Source organism: Wolffia australiana, chromosome 12 (genome assembly GCF_029677425.1).
Source record: "Wolffia australiana isolate 7733 chromosome 12, ASM2967742v1".
Classification (NCBI taxonomy): Eukaryota; Viridiplantae; Streptophyta; class Magnoliopsida; order Alismatales; family Araceae; genus Wolffia; species Wolffia australiana.
The window spans coordinates 5,605,246-5,625,895 of NC_135846.1; the positions used below are offsets into that span (position 1 = coordinate 5,605,246).

Sequence of the window (20,650 nt, forward strand, 5' to 3'; positions counted from 1 at the left end):
ATGACGGTAAAGGACGGAATGGATGATGGATACAACCATCCAATCACGCTCCCTCCTTGTTCTCGGCCCATACAAGGATAAGGAAAGAGAGGGGAGATGGAGGAGAATTGAAACCCTAGAGTGAGTCACCAACACCCAATGACAGAACGGAGCAGAACAGAAGAGACCAAGCATTAGATCCCCTTTCCCAATCCAACGTCAAGCTGGATAACAGATTATAGTAAGGAATGTAGCAGATGACGAAAGACAGTTAGGGATTTGACATATGAAGAACGTCAGTATGAGACTGGACGGATGACAAATACCAACCATCCAATCATGCTCCCTCCTCCTCCGGTACAAGGAGAAGGAAAGAGAGTGGAGATGGAGAAGAATTGAAACCCTAGAGTAAATCACCAACTCCAGATGACAAAATTGAACATAACGGAAGACACCAAGAATTAGATCCCCTTTCCCAATCCAAGGTCAAGCCGGACAACAGACGATGGTAATGAACGGAGCCGATGATGAATGATGGATACCAACCATCAAATCACACTCCCTCCTCCGTCTACTCCTGTACAAGGAGAAGTAAAGAGAGAGTAGATGGAGAAGAATTTGAAACCCTACAGTAAATCACCAACAACCCATGACGGAACGGAACATAACGAAAGGCACAAAGGGTTTCATCCTGTTTCCCAATCCAAGGTCAAGCCGGGCAACATACGATAGTAACAAACATAGCCAATGACAAATGACAGTAAGGGACAGAACGGATGACAGATATCAACCATCAAATCACGCTCCCTCCTCCGTCTCCTCCGGTACAAGGAAAATGAAAGAGAGTGGCGATGGAGAAGAATTTGAAACCCTATAGTAAATCACCGACAACCCATGACAGAACAAAACAGAACATAACAGAAGGCACCAAGGACTACATCCTGTTTACCAATCCAAGGTCAAGTTGGGCAACAGACGATAGTAACAAACGGCGCCGATGACGAATGACGGATACCAACAATCCAATCACTCTCTCCTCTCCTACTGCGGTACACGGAGAAGGAAAGAGAGGGTGGATGGAGAAGAATTGAAACCCTAGAGTAAATCAGCAACAACCCATGATAGAACATAACATAACGGAAGGCACCAAGGACTACATCCTGTTTACCAATCCAAGGTCAAGCCGGAAAACAGACGATAGTAACGAACAGAGCCGATGATGAATGACGGATACCAACAATCCATTCACGCTCTCTTCTCCTCCTCCGATACAAGGAGAAGTAAAGAGAGCGGAGATGGAGGGGAATTGAAACCCTAGAGTAAATCACCAACAACCCATAACAGAACAAAACAGAACATAACAGAAGGCACCAAGGACTACATCCTGTTTACTAATCCAAGGTCAAGTTGGGCAACAGACGATAGTAACAAACGGCGCCGATGACGAATGACGGATACCAACAATCCAATCACGCTCTCTTCTCCTACTGCGGTACACGGAGAAGTAAAGAGCGCGGAGATGGAGGGGAATTGAAACCCTAGAGTAAATCACCAACAACCCATGACAGAACAGAGCAGAACCGAAAGCACCAAGGACAACATCCCATCTACCAATCCGAGGTCAAACCGGACAACAGACGATACTAACAAACGGAGCCGATGACGAATGACAGTAAGGGGACGGAATGGATGACAGATATCAACCATCAAATCACGCTCCCTCCTCCATCTAATCCGGTACATGGAGAAGTAAAGAGAGCGGAGATGGAGGAAAATTGAAACCCTAAAGAAATAACCAACACCCTTGACCGAACGGAACAGAATGGACCAACACCAAGGATTACATCCTGTTTCTCAATCCAAGGTCAAGCCGGACAACATACGATATAGTAACGAACATAGCCGATGACGAATGACGGTAAGGGACAGAACGGATTTGATGCCAGATACCAACCATCAAATCACGCTCCCTCCTACGTCCCCTCCGGTACAAGGAGAAGGAAAGAGACGGCAGATGGAGAAGAATTGAAACCCTAGAGTAAATCACCAACAACACCCTATGACAGAACAGAACGGAACGGAACGGAAGGCACCAAGGACAACATCCCGTTTACCCATCCAAAGTCAAGATGGACAACGGATGACGGATACCATTCGTCTCATCCTCTTCCCCAGTTCTCCGCAGTATACAAGAAGGGGGAGAAGGGGGGAAGAGATGGGGAGGTGGGTCGAGCAGAAAATGTTCGGGCGATGGCTGCTGAGCGGAGGCAGAAGCGCAGGAATGCTCTTGGCGAGGGTGAAGGAGACGACTGGGATCGTGGGTCTCGAAGTGGTGCCCAATGCGAGGGAGGTGCTCATCGATCTCTACGATAGAACGCTCAGGGAGATCCAGGCCGTGCCGGAGAACGAGGGTTATCGGAAGTCTGTCGAAAGTTTCACCAGGCACAGGCTTCAGGTTTGCCGGGAGGAGGAGGACTGGGAGCAGATCGAGAAGCGCCTTGGCTGCGGCCAGGTCGAGGAGCTCATCGAGGAGGCTAGGGATGAACTGACCCTTCTCGCCAAGATGATCGGTATGAAGATTCGTCCTCGCTTCTTCGATCTGGGTTTTGAATGCGTGATTTTAGTTATTTTTTGGTGTACTTTTCGTTTGAGAATTCTTACCCGTATGAAGTTCTTGTGAACAAAATCGTGGGCTACGTTATTAGGGTTTTGTGGGTAATCGATGCAGAAATCGGTATGAAGATTCGTCCCCGTTTCCTCTGATCTGGGTTTTCAATGCGTGATTTTCGTTCTGTTCTGTTGTACTTTTTATTTGAGAATTCTTACCCGTATGAGTGCATATGAAAAAAATCTTGTGCTACGTTATTAGGGTTTTGTGGGTAATCGATGCCTAAATCGGTATGAAGATTCGTCCCCGTTTCCTTTAATCTGGGTTTTGACTGCATGATTTTTTTGTTCTGTTTTGGTGTTCTTTTTATTAGAGAATTCTTAGCCGTATGAGTTTTGCATGAGCAAGATCGTGTCCTAGGATGTTACGGTTAGTGGGCAATCGATGCTTAGATCGGTATGAAGATTCGTCCTTGCTTTTTTGATCTGGGTTTTGACTGGATGATTTTTTTGTTCTGTTTTGGTGTACCTTTTATTTTAGAATTGTTAGCCGTATGAGTATTGCATGAGCAAGATCGTGTCCTAGGATATTAGGGTTTGTGGGCAATCGATGCATCAATCGGTACGAAGATTTGTCCCTGCTTTTTCAATCTAGGTTTTGAATGCATACTTTTACTTCTGTTTTGGTGTACTTTTTAGTAGAGAATTCTTAGCCGTATGAGTTCATGTGAACAAGATCGTGTGCTAGGATATTAGGGTTCGTGAGTAATCGTTGTTATATGATCTGTTTTTGGGAGTTTTTAGGTCCTTTTTCTTTCTTGAAAGTGCGAATCAGTCCAATGACTTGCAGTGTGGAAAATGATGATACTGGTAGTTGTAAATTGACCTAATAATGCAGAAAATCTGAATAAGATGTTTGGTTTAAAGATTCTATTCGTCAAGGAATTTTGTTGGTTTGGTTTTCGTATGATAAAGGGTTAGAGAAAGGACGTTACTTCGAACTAAGTTCTGTACTTTGATTAATAGAGTCAAGAATTTTTATCCAGTGTCATTCCTGAATGACAAATGGGATGGGGAAGGATTTTTAGACTCATTACATTTTTGCCCTCAAATTTTCTGATTACCCTCTCTAATAGGGAATTTATCTACTATTATCGTCATTCTCTACGCAAGGATTCATTAGACTGATTTCCACTTCCATGATAATAAGCTATAGCTGATAGCCAGGGCAAGATGTTTCCTCTCAAAGCAGGATGTTGTTCTTCAACACTCCCCCACAACACCTGCTGCTGGCCTATTTCATGGCCCACGCTTACAGTGTGTTGCTTCTGAGATTTGAACCTGCCACCTGGCTCCGATAGTATGTTAGATTTGTCTGGTACCAATTTACTTAGCAAGTCAGAACGAGAATGAGTGCGTTTATGCAAACTAAGGGATTAGCAGTCGTAGATAGAACTGCAGTGATCCTGAAGGCTAAGTTATTGCTCCTAGGGCTGATAGCATTGCATTGGGCCTGGACTCAAGACAGTCTTGAGCCCAAGGCTCCGTCATCCTGGGCGCTACTGAGGGGCCCGTCGAGCTTATAACAGAGGTTGAGAGCCACGGATAAATTCAACATTGTCTTAGCATTTGTGTTGACGCCCGACGGCCAGTCCAGATGACTGAAGGCAGAACAGTGCTGAAGAAGTATGACGTGGTCAATCTGTTACAATCCCAGAGTAGACGAGTAATTTCTGTAGAACTTGAATCACGAATTTCAAGAGTAGTTCAGATTGAAACACAAACTAGGACTCACAACAGAGTTTGTAGAAGATAGAGATGAAAAGAAACAACCATGATCGCACCAAATCGGTTGATCGCTTCTCGAAGGAGAGGGAGAATCTCCCAAACCAGCCGTGGTAGTTCGGAGTGCCGCAGCCCCTCGCCAGGAAGTCTCTTCGTGTCCCCCCTCCCGACTCCTTGTCTTCTATTTATGATTTAAACTTGCCTCTCTTCGTCTTCCATGCGCGGTTCTGCACGTGCGAGTCGGAAGCATTTCTTCCTTCGCTCATAAGTGTGTGGAAGAGTTGTATCACAATCATGGGACATTGGATGAATATCCCTGTCTCCTCCGATCTATTCCATCTCTATCTATTGTCATGGTTTGTATAAGATAAGTATGATGTTACCACCTGGTTACTGACAACAAAATGGTTCTTGAGTTTGACGAGAGAACATGCTCTATCATCCTAATTGGTCACCTCGATGGTGGTTTGGCCATTTTTCTTAGGCCATGCTCAAACTTGACTTCACCCAAAGTATTGTAGTATCCTGGGAGAAACTGGCTGAAGATCCAGTGAAGCAATCGCCAGAGTCAGGGAATTGTTGAAAAGTAGAGGGGAGAAGGGCTCAGGAGGGATTGAGTCAAGCTGCAATTTAACTCTTCATTCTTGGGTTCCCTCATAAAGGAAACATTCAAGGCAGGAAAATATCAAAATGGCCCAAGAACGTGAAAAGTGAAAATATCCCTAGAAGGGTGGGGATCATAGAAGTATTGATCATATCACCGTCATCATCATCACTATCCAACAGTTTCTAAGCAAAGATAGAGCACTTCTAAGCTGTTAGGTTCCTTGTAACTCTAACGACTTGGATAGAACTTAACAATGTTCCACAGTACACAACGTCTGAGAGAGGTAGGAGAAGATAGGACGATAGGAGGAGGGAAGGTTGTTGGTAGGGTTGACAACGCCTCTGAGCAGATGGGGTTGACGACGTCTGGACTCGGCCTGGATGCCGCCCTCGAGCAGGGATGGTCGTCTACATTGAGGTCGGTCAGAAGGGGCCTTTGAATTGGAGAAAGGTGCGAGGCACTTACCAAGGTCAAAAGCTGTCTATCTCCCTTCGCGGGTGGTTGAAATAGCCTCCACTACTGGGCCCCCAACGTGGTCCTGGGCCGACGTTCATAGATGCGATGTCGGATCGTATCATAATCATGCCATTGTCATCATCATCCATCTTTTGAGTTCTTCATTTGTCCGAGCCACATGAAAAAATATCACGTTGTGCATCATTGGTTTTTGTCAGAATTTCAATTTTATTTTCTTAGATTTTCAAACAGCCTAAAAAATATGAGATGGGTATACAATGTGGAGAGTTTAGTCTCTGTTAGGTTTATAGGGAGGTGAACCGAGGGTCTGGGGACGTCTGTGTGTATTTATAAATTTCTATTAATTAATCCTATAGGGAGGAACCGTAGGCGACCTTCCTCCCTTTTTGTCAAAAAACATATTTGTGGAGTCATCCTGGTCAAGAAGAAAATACTCTTTTCAGACCCAAGATATCTTTCTTCCTAAGTTTCTGATCTCCCCTCTTGTTATTTCTTCTCCATTGACCAGATTAATTTCAAACCAGAAAACCTCTTTCTCTCTCTTCTCAGACCCAAGTATAGTTCCGGATTGTCCTGGACGTGGACGAATGACGGGATGGGACGAATTTTGTCCTGTCCTACGTCCGACGTTAGCTCAGGGACGAAGGACGGGATGGTTATTCGTCCACCGACAAAGAAACCGTCCCGTGTAATAATCTCGGGACGATTTTTCCTCTCCTCCAGTCCTCCTGGGACGAATTTTCGTCCCGAACTTCGTCCCGGACGGAAAAACACATTTCATATTTTTAATATATAATGATAGATTATAGTATATTATAAATTGTCATAGCGAGGCCACGTGGCAACATCTCAACTGACGGATGTGAATCTGGCGGTTTTCCGTCCAGATTCATTTGTCCATTGTCCGGAGACCTCCAGACAGACGATCTTTTTGTTCCACGGGACGAAAACCGTCCCATCAGGTGGTTCCCGGAACGAATATTCGTCCCGAAATTCGTCCTTACCCTCGGACGGGATGATTGTTTCGTCCCGGGACGAAAAAGTCGTCCCATCTGTGTCCCTGAACTATAGACCCAAGATATCTTTCTTCGAAAGTTTCTGTTCTCACCTCTTGTTATGTCTTCTCTGTTGACCATATTAATTTCAAACTGGAAAAACCTCTTAACTCTCTTTGACTCTATCTCATTCTTACTGGGTTTTTGCAGAGTGGGATGACTGGGGCGTTCCGGCGGGATACGAGGTGGAGGTGATCGAGAACGACGCGCCGATACCGAAACACGTACCTCACCACCGGCCGCCGCGGTTGCCCGAAGAATTCTTCAAGACTTTGGAGGCGTTGACCGCCGCCGCCGCTGCCAAATCCTCGGATAATCCTCCCAAGGATGGGCCTCCTGGGCCGGCCCAGTAATCCTTAGCCCAATAAACTGCCTTTTTTCTCTATGGAAACGTTCCCATTTCCCTTCTTTTTTTCTGGAAAATAATGGAATTTTCAGAACCGTCTTGGTGTCTTATTCAGACCTACCCTAAACTTTATTGTGGGTTCCAGAGACTGCTGTTCAATGCGTGTGGGCGCATCCAATTTGACCGGTCTTATTATCTCTATGAACGTAGACCACTGGTCAAAGTTTGTGTCTGTGTCGCTATCCGTAGCTTACTCTCTTCAAATTGGTCTTTCTTTTTCTTTCTTTGTCTTTATTTCTATCCATACTTTATCTCTCTCTCCCTCTTTACCTATCTTTATCTCTTTCTGTCTTTCTTTATCTCTCTCTCCCTCTCTACCTTTCTTTATCTCTTTCTCTGTCTTTCTTTATCTCTTTCGCTATATATATATCTCTCTCTTTCTATCTTTATCTCTCTCCATCTCTCTAGATATCTATCTTTATCTCTCTTTCCCTATCTATCTTTCTTTATCTCTCTCCATCTCTCTAGGTGTCTATCTTTTTCTCTCTTTCCCTATCTATATTTCTTTATCTTCTCTCTAACTCTATATCTCTAGATATCTATCTTTATCTCTCTTTCCCTATCTATCTTTCTTTATCTCTCTCCATCTCTCTAGGTGTCTATCTTTTTCTCTCTTTCCCTATCCATATTTCTTTATCTTCTCTCTAACTCTATTTCTCTTTCCCTATCTATCTTTCTTTATCTTCTCTCTATCTTTATCTCTCTTTCCCTATCTATCTTCTCTCTATCTTTATTTCTCTATAGCTATCTATATCACCTATTCCCTAACTATCTATCTATCTATCTTTATTTCTCTTCCTCGTCTTTCTTTCTTAAATCTCTCGCTTTATATATTTCCATGTTTCTTTATCTCTCTCTTGGGTTTTGGTTCAGGATGGTCAAGTTTCCCACCTACCTCCTTTTTTATCAGCAGGCCTAGTTGACTGTACGACAACATGCGCCAAAAGAAAATTGCCATGCAGGCCTATCTCTTTTCATATCTTAAGCTATTTTTTCTTTCTCCATTCCAACTTACATTTTCACACAGCGCGCTATCTCTCTCTCTCTCCCTCTCTCTTACTTTCTAAAGCTTCCTATCGTTAGCCTCGGCCTTTCTAGTTTACTCTACATTCTTCCCACCTACCATACAAGGGGAGTAAACTAATGAGAGAAACAGAGATATCGAGACAAATAGAGGCAGAGAGAGGGAGTGGTTGAGAGAGAGATATGGGGGGAGAGAGAGAGAGAGAGAGAAGTCGAGAGAGAGAGAGAGAGAGAAAGAGAGAGAGAGAGAGAGAGAGAGAGAGAGAGAGAGAGAGAGAGAGAGAGAGAGAGAGAGAGAAGTCGAGAGAGAGAGAGAGAGAAGTCCAGAGAGAGAGAGAGAGAGAGGGGGGGGGAGAGAGAAGCGCCTATAAAACCACCCAGCCGCAGCACAGCCGAGCTCATTCTCACACCCTTCCCCGTCTTCCGCTCCCCGAGCTCACCTTCCAGAGAGAGACACAGAGACACAGAGCGCGAGAGATAGCGATATAGATAGAGAGCGAGAGAGGGAGCGAGAGATAGACACAAGATGGAGATGGGTTCTGCGGAAGCTCATCTCCCATGGGCGCTGGCGCTCTTCTTTATCCCTCTAACGGCGATACTCTGGGCCATTCTCCGGCGCCCGAGCGGCCGCAAGCTCCCTCCGAGCCCGCCCTCGCTACCCATCATCGGCCACATGCACCTCATGTCCCAGCTCACCCACCGCGGCCTCGCCCGCCTCGCCGCCGCCCACGGCGGCCTCTTCCACCTCCGCCTCGGCCTCTCCCGCACCGTCGTCGTCTCCTCCCCCGCCATGGCCAAACAAGTCCTCCAACTCCACGACCACGCCTTCGCCGGCCGCCCCACCACCGCCTCCATCCGCTACCTCACCTACGACCTCAGCGACATGGCCTTCGCCAACTACGGCCCCTTCTGGCGACAAATACGAAAGCTTTGCGTCGTTAAGCTCTTCAGTCGCCGCCGCGCTCAGTCTTGGGACTGCGTTTCCTCCGAAGTCGACTCCGCCACCTCCGCTATCGCCTCTTCCCCTCCTCGCCAGCCCGTCAACCTCGGCGAGATCGCTTTCAATCTCGCCAGGAACGTGACTTATCGCGCGGCCTTCGGCTCCAGCGGCGGGCGCGGCGAAGAGCAGGATAAGTTTATCGGGATTTTGCAGGAGTTTTCTAAGCTGTTCGGGGTGTTTAATTTGGCGGATTTTGTGCCGTGGCTCGAGGTGTTGGACTTGCAAGGGATTAAGAAGCGGCTGGTTAAGGCGAGGTCTGAGCTTGATACGTTTATCGATCGGATTATCGATGATCATCTGGCGAGCCCGAAGGAGGGTGATGATCCGAAGGCGGATATGGTTGATGATATGCTCGCTTTCTTGGATGAGTCAGGCGCCGCCGGGGGCGACACTGACTCTGCTGAGCTCGCCGGATCTTTCAAGCTCACCAGGAATAACATCAAGGCGATCATTATGGTATATACTATATACGTCTCTCTCTCTCTCTCTCTGTCTCGCTTTTCCTCTCTTCTTCTCTTTATCTTTTACATCGCTCTCTCCCTTTCTCTTCTGTCTTGCTCTCTCCGTTTATCCCGCTTCCCTCTCTCTATCTTTTTTTTCTTTCTCTCTCCCTCTCTTGCCTTTTCTTTCTTCCTCTGTCGTCCTCTCCCTCTATCCCTCTTTATCTCTCTTTCCTTCTATCTCTCTCTCAATCTTTCTCCCTCTATCCCGTTCCACCCTCCCTCCCTTATATCTCTATTCTCTCTCCCTCTCTCTTTCCTTTTTACTCTCTATTCTTCTCTCCGCGTATCCCGCTTCTCTTTCTCTCTCTATCTTATGTCTCTCTCTCGCTCGCTTGCGTCTCTCTTTTCCTCTGTCTTCCTCGCTCCCTCTATCCCCTTTTATCTCTCTCTCTCCCTCTATCCCTTTCTCTTTCCTTCTGTCTCTTCTTCTCTCTTTCTCTCTCTCTCTCTCTCTCTCTCTCTCTCTCTTTCTCTCTTTCTCCCTTTCTCTCTTCCTCTCTTTCCTTCTCTCTCTACCTTTCTCTCCTTATGTCTTGCGCTCTCCCTCTATCCGCGTTCCTAATTCTTTCCTTCCATCTCTCTTTCTGTCGTTCACTATTTCTCTCTCCCTCTCTTCTCTTTCTTCCTTTCTCTTCCTCTGATTTGCTCTCTCCCTATATCGGCCTTCCTCTCTCTTTCCTTCTATCTCTCGTCTCTAGTTCTCTAGTTCTCTAGTTCTCTATTTCTCTCTCCCTCTCTTTCCTTCTCTCTCTTCCTATATCTCGCTCTCTCTCTCTCTCTATCAACTTCCTCTCTCTTTCATTCTATCTTTCTCTCTCCTCTATCCCCCTGACCCTTTTCATACTCCCAACCAAATCTCAATCCAGTTTAAACAACTTCAAGATGAATCTACTTTAGTTTTCCACATAATATGCTAATTATCCCATAACCACACCCCAATCCAGTTAGATAGTGAAGTTATTAGACTTGCCTGAACCCTAACAAACACTATTCCCCACAGGATGTCATGTTCGGGGGGACGGAGACGGTGGCGTCAGCGATAGAATGGGCCATGGCAGAGCTTCTAAGAAACCCATCAGAGATGCAGAAGGCCCAAGCTGAGTTGACCAAAGTCGTCGGCATTGACCGGAAAGTCAACGAGGAAGACATAGACAAACTTCCCTACCTCAAGTGTATAATCAAGGAGACCCTCAGGCTGCACCCGCCGATCCCAGTGGCGATGCATGAGGCGATGGAGGACGTTGAGGTGGCAGGGTTCTGGGTGCCAGCTGGCACAAGGGTATTGGTCAACGCATGGGCGATAGGGAGGATGTGGAGTGCGTGGAAGAGGGCAGAGGAGTTCTGGCCAGAGAGGTTTGTGGAGGAGGAGGCAGCTCGGGAGATGAGTGGGGGGTCCTTTGAGCTGGTGCCATTTGGGTCGGGGAGGAGGTCGTGCCCGGGCATGCGGCTGGGTCTGTATGGGCTTGAGCTGGCAGTAGCTCAGCTAGTGCACTGTTTTAGGTGGGAGTTGCCAGCGGGGATGAAACCAGAAGAGATGGATATGGGGGACGTGTTTGGGCTCACAGCGCCGAGGGCGGTCCGCCTTTGTGCCGTCCCGACGCCTCGGTTGGCCTGCCCAATCTGATCCATCTCTCCCTCTCTCTTTATCCTTTTTTTCTCTCTCTATCTATTGAGCATGTTTCTGTTGGAGCTCTTTCTTAAATAAAAGACATGAAAGTTGTGAAGGTCTCATGGACTTCCTGTTGAAATAGAAAGGATGAACACAAACATACAAGACACAACCTCTCTAATAAAAGATAAACATACATCCGGGTGTAATCGATAGACATACATATTATTTTCTATTTTTTCTTGAGCCTAATAAAAGATAAACTTACATATTATTTTATATTGTTTTTCTTGAACCTATCATTACATGAAAAAAAATCATCTTGTATCAGCTAATTAGGAGAAAAGTGAGGTGACATCTTATCTCCCTAATTATGATTGTTTTAATTGAAACATTTTTATACTTGCATGCATTATTGATAACATTTTTGCATGTATATGAACTACTTAAATTTCTAATTTATGTTATTTTAATTTTCATATATTTTTATGTTCTCTACATTTATATTTTTATTGAATTTATATCGTGCATTATTGAAAACCGCTATGTTCCTACCCTCTCATGATGGATCATGGAAGGAGATGATAGTTGAAACCATGCTCATTCAGGGTATGAATAACCATCCTCGCCTTGGGATGAGCATGAGTCATCATGTGATCCTCAGATATCACACTCATACGACACATATGCCAATATCCAACAACATGACCTTACCCCCCAACTAATCCATACCTCATGAATATTACAAGGACGATCATAGCCAAGTACTTAGCACCTCATGGCTGTCCTCTAGAGTATCACCTATATTTAGAATCTAGAGATGACTCATTCCATTGAACTACTCATGATTATTCTCATGTTGCTGTCTGAGAATGATGAATTTCTTACACATGATCACAACTACAATCATCGGGATCAGCACACGACTTCCATAGTTAGAGCTGAACCTGATTTTTATGCGCTAGACACACAATGGTCATGGGGCCCGTCAACTTTCAATGTTAAGAAAATAGAACAATTCTTTACATTGATTAATGAGTTGAATGAATATTTTAGTGCGTTGTGGTCCATACTCAAGAGAGGTGACGTGAATGATATATGTGTTCCAATGTTGGGAATGCTCAAGTTGGATAGGAACATGACCAATACCTTACCTCTTACACTCAGAGGATGTGACATCCATGAGGGATCTAAATTGAGACGGTTGATCAAGAATCTTGAAAGCATCATTCTTGGGGAGCACAAGGAGTTAGCAAAGAGAATCCAGGAGATCACTTATAAAGATAATGAAAATGATTTTAGGGATGATTTTGATGATGATATTGAATTTAAAATTTTTGAACATAAACGAAATGATTTTAAGGATGATTTTGAGGATGTCCTCTACTTTGGATGATCTCCCCCGGGAGCTTCTATGTGTAGATATGGAGATGGAGCATCCACTCCTTCAAGATATTGGTGTATACCCCATCATTATTTGTGATGATAAAGAGGATACTTATGTGTTAGATGATCAAACATATACAGGGGATAACACACATTTAGACTCCACTAGTGTTACATCAGAAAATGTGCCCGGGAAAATGTAAGAATGGATGTACTGACTGAGCATTCATTTTATGAGGATGGTGTCAAAGCTTACATGATCATTGTAGCGTAAATGGAAGGCACATTTGAGGATCATATATGTAGAGGAGAGGACACATGTTTAGAATATCCTTATTTGAGTGTGATGAGAAGCCAAATTTCGAGGAACCACTTGAAGATAACAATTCTGAAAATTGGCTTGAACCTTTGACATATATTGGATATCATTTTAGAAGGAAGAGTTTTGAATTTCTTGAACATCATTTAGAGGATCAAAGGCACCTTGACTTCCTATTGATATTGAACTTTAGAAGTCAAGGGATCTCTAAAGTCAACCTTGAAATACAAGTACATACATATGCGCATACAATTCCTTTTAGACAACCCAGTCCATTATCTTGATTAATTTCTACGTTTTTAGCTAGATTTCACTTTATACTAGAATTTTCCTTGGTTCCAATAAAATGCTGAGGACAATGAATTCCACGTGTCGTCGGGCAAACCAACCATGAAGAAACCAAGACACTGGAAACAAAGGATTTATAGTCATGCATATTGATAAGCCGAAAAATCACGTAAAATTACGTGGTCGTTGCGCTTTTTAGACTTATGCAATAAATTTATAATTCCCTTAATTACTAAATAAGAATATAGAGCAAGCAAGGGGTCGATCCGCAAGGAGGCAACAATTCAGAATTTTCAAACAATTTTTATGAATCAAGTCAAGTAATTTTGAATTTTGCAATATTTAATTCAATTAATATTAAATAATATTCTTAAAATAATCAAAATTAAGTAAAACTTAATTTTGATTTGATCAGAATAATTCCAGATAAGAATATTATTATTATTTTAAGCTCATAAAAATATAAATTATTAATTTCCCAATTTAATAAAATTTATAATAATTTTCAGAATTAAAATTGGGAATTTAATAATCAAGAAAGTGATTTTTGAATTGGAGTTCAAAATGGATGAATTTTCGGTTCAAATTTTATTTTTGGGTTTTTTATATATTAAATTAAATTTCTAAACAATAAAAACCGAAATATAGAGAGAGAAAAAAATCAAATTAACCTAGAGAGAGAAAGTGAAGAAATTGGGGAAAGCCCCAATTTTGACCCTAAATTAAAAATGTAATGAAGCAGAAATGTCCTAAAATGATTAAGAATTAATTATCAAAAGTCAGATCTCGAATTCAAATCAAAAAGAAGTGCTGACGCATTCAAAACATGAATCTAGGGCATGTACATTTCGCCCATGCCAAGGCGTTTTCGAATCGTTCTAGAAGATGATCAAATAAAATTCAGAAACTTACAAATTTGATAAAGAGATCCAGATCTGACGACTTCCAGAATGCCTCCTGTGTCCTTCCTGGCCAATTGCTTGGGGAGAGCCTCCAAAAGTGATTTTCGCCCTTTTCCAGACCTCCATTTAAAGATCCAACCGTCTGGATTGTAGAGGGGGAAAAGACGAACCTACCCTCAAAATTTCAGCCCAATCGGACATGTAGATCTCAAGATATCAAGGTTTTAGTGAGAAAAAATCTGAGCCGTTGGATTTATTTATCTCTCCTCCAATAAGCTTGGAAATGGCGCGTTTTGATTGGCTAGGATGATTATTTCTCCTTTTCCGCTTTCTCGGATCACGCCCTGACACGTTGTTGTGCGCGTCGTCCGCCCGCAATCATTGGCAAGTGATTTAGTCATTTGAACGGCTAGGAATTCTCCACGTCACCCTGAAATAATAAAAACAAAAGAAAAGGACAAAAGGTCTTTTTAAAAAAAATATATATATTTTTTTATTCTCTTAGCCGTAATCTTTGACCATTCTTCTCTCTTTTATTTTAAATCATAAGCCGCTATTCTTCTCTCTCTTCTCTCTTTAAATATTTTAAATCATAGCCACTTATGTTGACTATTCTTCTCTCTCTCTTCTCTCTTTTATATATTTTAAATCATAGCCGCGTATGTTGACTATTCTTCTCTCTCTCTTCTCTCTATTTATTATATAATAATAACCACTCATTCTCTCTCTCTCTTTATTCTTATTTAAATATATATATCTATTTGTTCGTCTGGGCGTATGACGTGGATACTCCTTAGTAAATATTTAAATATATTATAAATGCCAAATAAATAATATATGTGTTATTTAAATATGTAAAAATCATTTCTTGGCTATATAATGGTCAAAAAATTATATAAAAATATGGAAAATTCCAGAAAAATCATGGAAACACTTACCAACCTTTAGCCAAGTATTTAAAACCCTGTAAAAAATATTTCTTCACTGAAATGAAGTTAAATTCCATAAAAAATGATAAAAAATCAGAATTAATAATAAAATGAAAGGTTAAATGATCTATCTTTATTTTAATATGATAACATGGAAATATAGTCATTAAAACACATAAATATAATATAAAATTCATTAATTAATCATGTTAATTTGCAAGTTATCACATATCATTTATAGTCATGATTGATCAATGGAGTAGAGAAATTTATTCAAACCATGTGCTGCATAACACACTCCTTCATGTACATACACCCAATTCCTGCTTAAACATCCACACCAATCTTCTTAGATGAAGAATGACCGAGGGTTCTTGCATCTCCCGATTAGTGTGGTGAACAACTTGAGAAGGAAGAGGGGTAAAACTAGGAGCTTATGGCCACTATCATGATCAAAAGTCTGTTGTCTCATTCAAAAGTAGAAGTTGAATAAGTGTGCCACTCTCTGTATTACCTAGTGGATGAACATGACCATTCTGAATTTCTAAGCCTATTCTCCAGTCATTGATTCTCACCCTATAACCTCGAGTCGTGCTGTGAATATTTCATCACAAGCCTAAGCCCCTACAGATATATTCACCCTGAAAGTGATAATCATTAAACACCTACACAAATCGTGAAAGTATGAAAAAATTAGCACAACAAGCAGAATATCGAGCAAGGACTAGAGAGATGCGTGATCTATATGCCTCTTGTTTTCAACCATGCAAGGAAAAAGCCAAAGAAAAATTATGCAGGTGAAAATATAAAAAAATATATAAAAGAAAAAAATGTTGAGAGGCATCAAGTTTATTTATCTACATTTTCCCAAATACAGTGGACCACAATGTGCGTGCCCAGCTCAATGGTAGGTTCAATGGATGTTGGATAGTACCAAAAGAAAGAGTGCGATTGGAACTTTTCTTAGTGTACAGAGAAGTTTGTAGAGGATTTGACTCTTGAGTATCCCAAGTGATTGAGAGATTGATATGAGGTGAGAAACTCCTCCGACCTAGCCCTCACCTTCAAAGGGAGCTAACCCCCTTCAATAAGATATATAATCTAAAGTCAACCTGCATCAGGAGAAGATCTTTTGGCCTGGTTATGCATCATTCCTAAGGTACTAAAATTTTTTAAATGGGGGGGGGGGGTTGCTTGGTAGACCCAAAATGGCATGGAATCACACACTTTTTAAAGTCATTTTGGGATCATTTTATCTAATGTAATTTTTACATGATTTAAAAACCCAACAATTCATTAATAAAAATACATTTAAATCATTGTTGGTATGTATAAGATTAATGATCCTTTTAGTATGTCATTTATGCTTTTATAGGGATGAAATCAAGGTTGAAGAAAAGGAAATAAAAGAGAGAAGGAGAGAAAGGAAGAAAATTTACATATATAAAAGTAAATAAATAAATAAGTAAAAATAAAGAAATAGTTTGTTTATTGGGCCATCCAGGCGCAACATTGAGCAAGCTGGCCATAGAGGGGGCAAAAGTAGGGCACTCAAGCCTGCTGACAGCCAGCAAGGGGCGGTACCCGACACAAGACCAACATCCACCAGAGAGAGGGCCAACATAAGGCCCACAAAGGCCTAGGGAGAAGTGCGATCAATGGAGAGGGAAGCCTTTTTATTTGGATATAAGATATCTGTCAAGTTCTATATAGCATTTTGTTTTGAAATACTTCCCATAAGGGATTAAAATAGCAGGCTCTTTTTATCTTCGTGCTGGGCCTGGCCGAGGCAACACGATTGATCGCTGCCCATCGGGCTGCTATATTATCAAGTTTTAAATGAAACCGTGATCTGTCTTCGAGCCGACCCCGTCTGAAGCCTGTACCATTTTGGGCTTCTTTTAAATAGGCGGATATGATCGCATTTGTCCAATCTTTTTAGAGAAGGTCTAACGGTGAGATCTATTTTGTTTTATTTAATTATTTTTATTTATTTTTCATGGCTCTAATTGGTTGCAGCAATTGATGCAGACGCCAAGGCCACATGCGCTGGTGAATCACAAAGAGGGTGTAGTGACGGGGGACACTAATGAGGCTGATGGTGTGGCAGGGTGCTCCAAACTAAAAAAGGCTACACGACTGCAATTTAATCGCAGTTGTTGAGCCCTTAATGAGGGGGATCAGATGGTCAAGGGCAGTTTCATCGATTCCCATCCATGGATGTTGACGTTGCCGACTTCACAGCGGTTTTCCATCATAGGGGGGACCGCCAGACCATCTGACAGCCTAGGAGGACCCCCACGGTCGTCCATTCCAATGAAGGCCTTGGGATGCCACTCCAAAGCCATTAAAGGGACCCGAAGGCCCCCAATTGTATATCTTTTGACCAATTTTCTCAACGACGGTGGCCGAGTGTGAATATCTCATTACAATCAGAATAAAGACTCTTCTTCCTCATCCTCCATTCTTCCTCTATCAGACCAACATAGGTCCAACCCCCTTTTCGGCGCTGATTTGACGCCACTTGTCCCCCTATTGTGAGGGTAGACACAATGTTTTTGGAGGTAGTATTTTTTCCTTCTCTCGTAGGGATTTAGCAGTTACAATCTTCATTTGCACCCCATGCTCGACTTCAAGTGCATACTCTTTCATCTCATCGAGGGATCGAGTCCGACACCTTTGAACTTTGACACGAAGATCTAGTTGGAGAGCCGAGTGGAACACCTTCACGAGGATGTCCGTAGGGATGACGAAAGCATACCCTGCTAGTTGTTAAAATTCTGCAATGAGTTCTTCCACTATTCCTCACTAATGGAGTTTGAACAAATGATGGTACGCCTCATCTGTTGAGTGATGGAAATATATGTGGCCGACAAGCCAATCACACATTTCATGTCTGATGCAGGACAATGTCGGGGGATGTGATCTGGCCATCACCGAGGTGTTGGACTCAGTGTCGAGTGCGACGTGGACGTACGTCTACGCCGAGGAAGTCGTCCGACACAGTATCCTACGAGGACGACCTACGATGAAAATGCACGGGCGTGGGTTTAGTACGTGCGAATGCCGGCAAGCAAAAGGGTGCCGACCTCTGGGGTATCGACGGAGTCGCCCAGAAATAGAGGTAGACCTTTCGACCCTCATCCGGTGGGACGAGGACGTTACAGCGCCAAACAGGATGTCTCCCGCTAGATGATGCTCGCACGGGACGGGCGGACCCGACTCGTACCAAATGGGTAAGACCCTCAAGATTAATAATTCTTCACTTAACCTTACACGCTCACTTAACCTTACAAGATTAATATTTCAGGCCGCAATCAGAATTTTGACACAGCCCAGAAAATATATTATTTTCATTAATAGATTCAAAATTCAACAGCATCTGTTGTTCATCAATTTTCAGCAGAAAATTCAACAGAAAATTCAAAACATTTTCAGCAGAAAATATTGCGAGCAGAAAAATATTTGATTCAAGCGACGATCGGTAAATAGATTATTTGATTCAGCTATAAACGCTAACCAATTCCGAACGAAAATTTTGAAAATTTTGATTAATTTCCGAAAATACGAAGTAGGGATAGAGATGTGAGCAATAGAGACGATTGAAATTTCACAAAATAGATTCAAAATTCAACAGCACCTGCTGTTGATCCATTTTCAGCAGAAAATAGATTCAAAGTTCATTAAATTCATTAAGCTACATTCAAATTTTCATTAACATACATTTTCAGCAGAAAATAGATTCAGAATTGATTAATTTCACTAAAATACATTAATGTCAGAAAATAGATTCCAAATTCAACAGCATCTTCCGTTGATCCATTTTCAACAGAAAATAGATTCAAAATTCATTAATTTCATTATAACACATTCAAAATTTCATGAAGAAGAGAGAAATAGAGAGAGCATGATTAAGAGAGCAATGGAGAGAGAGAGCTTGATTAAGAGAGAAATAGAGAGAGAGAAAGAGAAAGAGAGAGCGTGATCAAGATAGAAATAGAGAGAGAGCATGACTAAGACAGGAATAAAGAGAGAGTGATTAAGAGACAAATAAAGAGAGAGAGAGAGAGATTTTGAGAGCGAGACAGGGAGATTAAGATAGAAATATAGACAGCATCAGAGCGAAATTAGATAGATCAAGAGATGGATAGCATCAGAGGAGAGAGGGCGAGCGAGACAGGGAGATGATCCATTTTTAGCAGAAAATAGATTCACAATTCATTAATTTCATTAAAATACATTCAAAATTTGGTTTAAATAATTTGGTCAACATTCAACAGTATATGCCGCTGATCCATTTTCAGCAGAAAATAGATTCAAAAATAGATTCAGTTTGAAAATTCAACGGCACACTTTGATGAAATGCTTTAATTTTGAAGGGGATCCAAGCATCGGGGATGAAACGAGGGTCAACGGTCGTTTCGAGAGTATGCGGCCCTATTTCTCTTCAGTTCCTGATGTAGTGCAGAACCTCCATTTTTCTTCTCATATCCCCATTGCTTGGATCCCTTTCGATGCTTCGATGACTCTTGATATGGTAGTTCATAACCACCATTTTTCTTCTCATATCCCCTTCCATGCTTCTCTCTCTTGTGCACAGCGTAACCTCCCATACAAAGGCTTCTATCTCTCACTCTCTCTTCTCTCTCAGTCTCTCTCTTCTCCCTCACTCTCTCTCTTCTCTACTACTATAATAGGAATTCATGTACCCTTCTGGATGCTGATGGGCTGACAAGAGAGTGAGAGAGGAGAGAGAGTGAGAGAGATGGTAATCAAGAGAAGTCAAGCCGCCTCACGAGGCATCTCTAGGAGCCCTCAAAGCCGTATAACCTCGAATCGGAGTCGAAAGTGGGGAGCGGGTCTTGCCAGGAGACCCAAGTCCAGAACTTTCTCCCTGGCTCGGCTCTCCCCTCCTTGCGCGCCTTCTCAGTCTTCGATCTTGCCTGTCATGCTGAAGAGGAAGAGACCATGGCAGATCAAATGCGAGAAGGAGAGCCTGACGAGCGCCTCTGTTTTCTCGGCCAGTAAGACCACCATGGAAGGCAACCGGATGAAGGCGAACCTCCCTTCGCCTAAATCGGAGAGATGGCATTGTCTCCGATGGAGAACGTTCGCGCTCCGTCGAGCGCGGCGGTAGAGGAGTCACGGCCGGAGGACACTTCCGTGGCCTCCAACGTGAATCAACCAGCGATGGAGTTGGAGGCTTCCGTTCACTCCAAAGAACCGGCTTCTGTCGGATTCGACGCCAACCCGTAAGTCTCGTTACCTTTTCTTCCTCTCTCGATCTCTCCTTCCTGATGATCATCCCCAGTCCATTATCTTCAGAGTCTCGGTGGCCTAGAGAGAAGCTCCAGATCGATTTGATGGTGGGTATCCGTAAAAAAGGGTTCTTTTTGTTGAGGAACCTCCGCCACGAGTCAAGTCTGACCATGACGCAATCACCGCCAACGTCAGCACACCTTCTAGAAGCCTCCGCAAGATGACAGTCTCCGAGGAGGAACCTTCATTCACGCCGCGCCGCCAAGGACACGATGCCAAGGCAGCGACGCCGCGTGGTTCCAATGCCAAGATAATCATGCCACCTGCCGCATTAACGCAGCAGTTAACAGCACAACCGCCCTAGCGTTCTCTATAAGAAGTGTAGCAATGTTTTGTAAAATGGCAAGTTGTATCTTTCTCGTCCATTCCCTCTGAACACAAAGTCTTTGTTTTCCAATCTTCTGTTTGTCGCTCTCTTCTCTCCTCTTCTTCAGGAAGCGACGAAATCCAACATGG

At 42.9% G+C, this 20,650-nt stretch overlaps 2 protein-coding genes across 2 annotated transcripts; both read left to right on the forward strand.

Annotated features, from left to right (window-relative positions):
• The first annotated feature begins 2,170 nt into the window (after window positions 1-2,170).
• LOC144710271 (NADH-ubiquinone oxidoreductase-like protein) lies at window positions 2,171-7,000 on the forward strand. Its single transcript, XM_078583997.1, has 2 exons — window positions 2,171-2,549; window positions 6,661-7,000. Exons 1-2 carry the CDS (start codon window positions 2,195-2,197, stop codon window positions 6,861-6,863), a joined length of 558 nt encoding a protein of 185 aa, XP_078440123.1. The 5' UTR covers window positions 2,171-2,194; the 3' UTR covers window positions 6,864-7,000.
• A 1,290-nt stretch (window positions 7,001-8,290) lies between these two features.
• Window positions 8,291-11,171, forward strand: LOC144710221 (cytochrome P450 84A1-like). Its single transcript, XM_078583929.1, has 2 exons — window positions 8,291-9,395; window positions 10,443-11,171. Exons 1-2 carry the CDS (start codon window positions 8,466-8,468, stop codon window positions 11,064-11,066), a joined length of 1,554 nt encoding a protein of 517 aa, XP_078440055.1. The 5' UTR covers window positions 8,291-8,465; the 3' UTR covers window positions 11,067-11,171.
• Window positions 11,172-20,650: the final 9,479 nt, after the last annotated feature.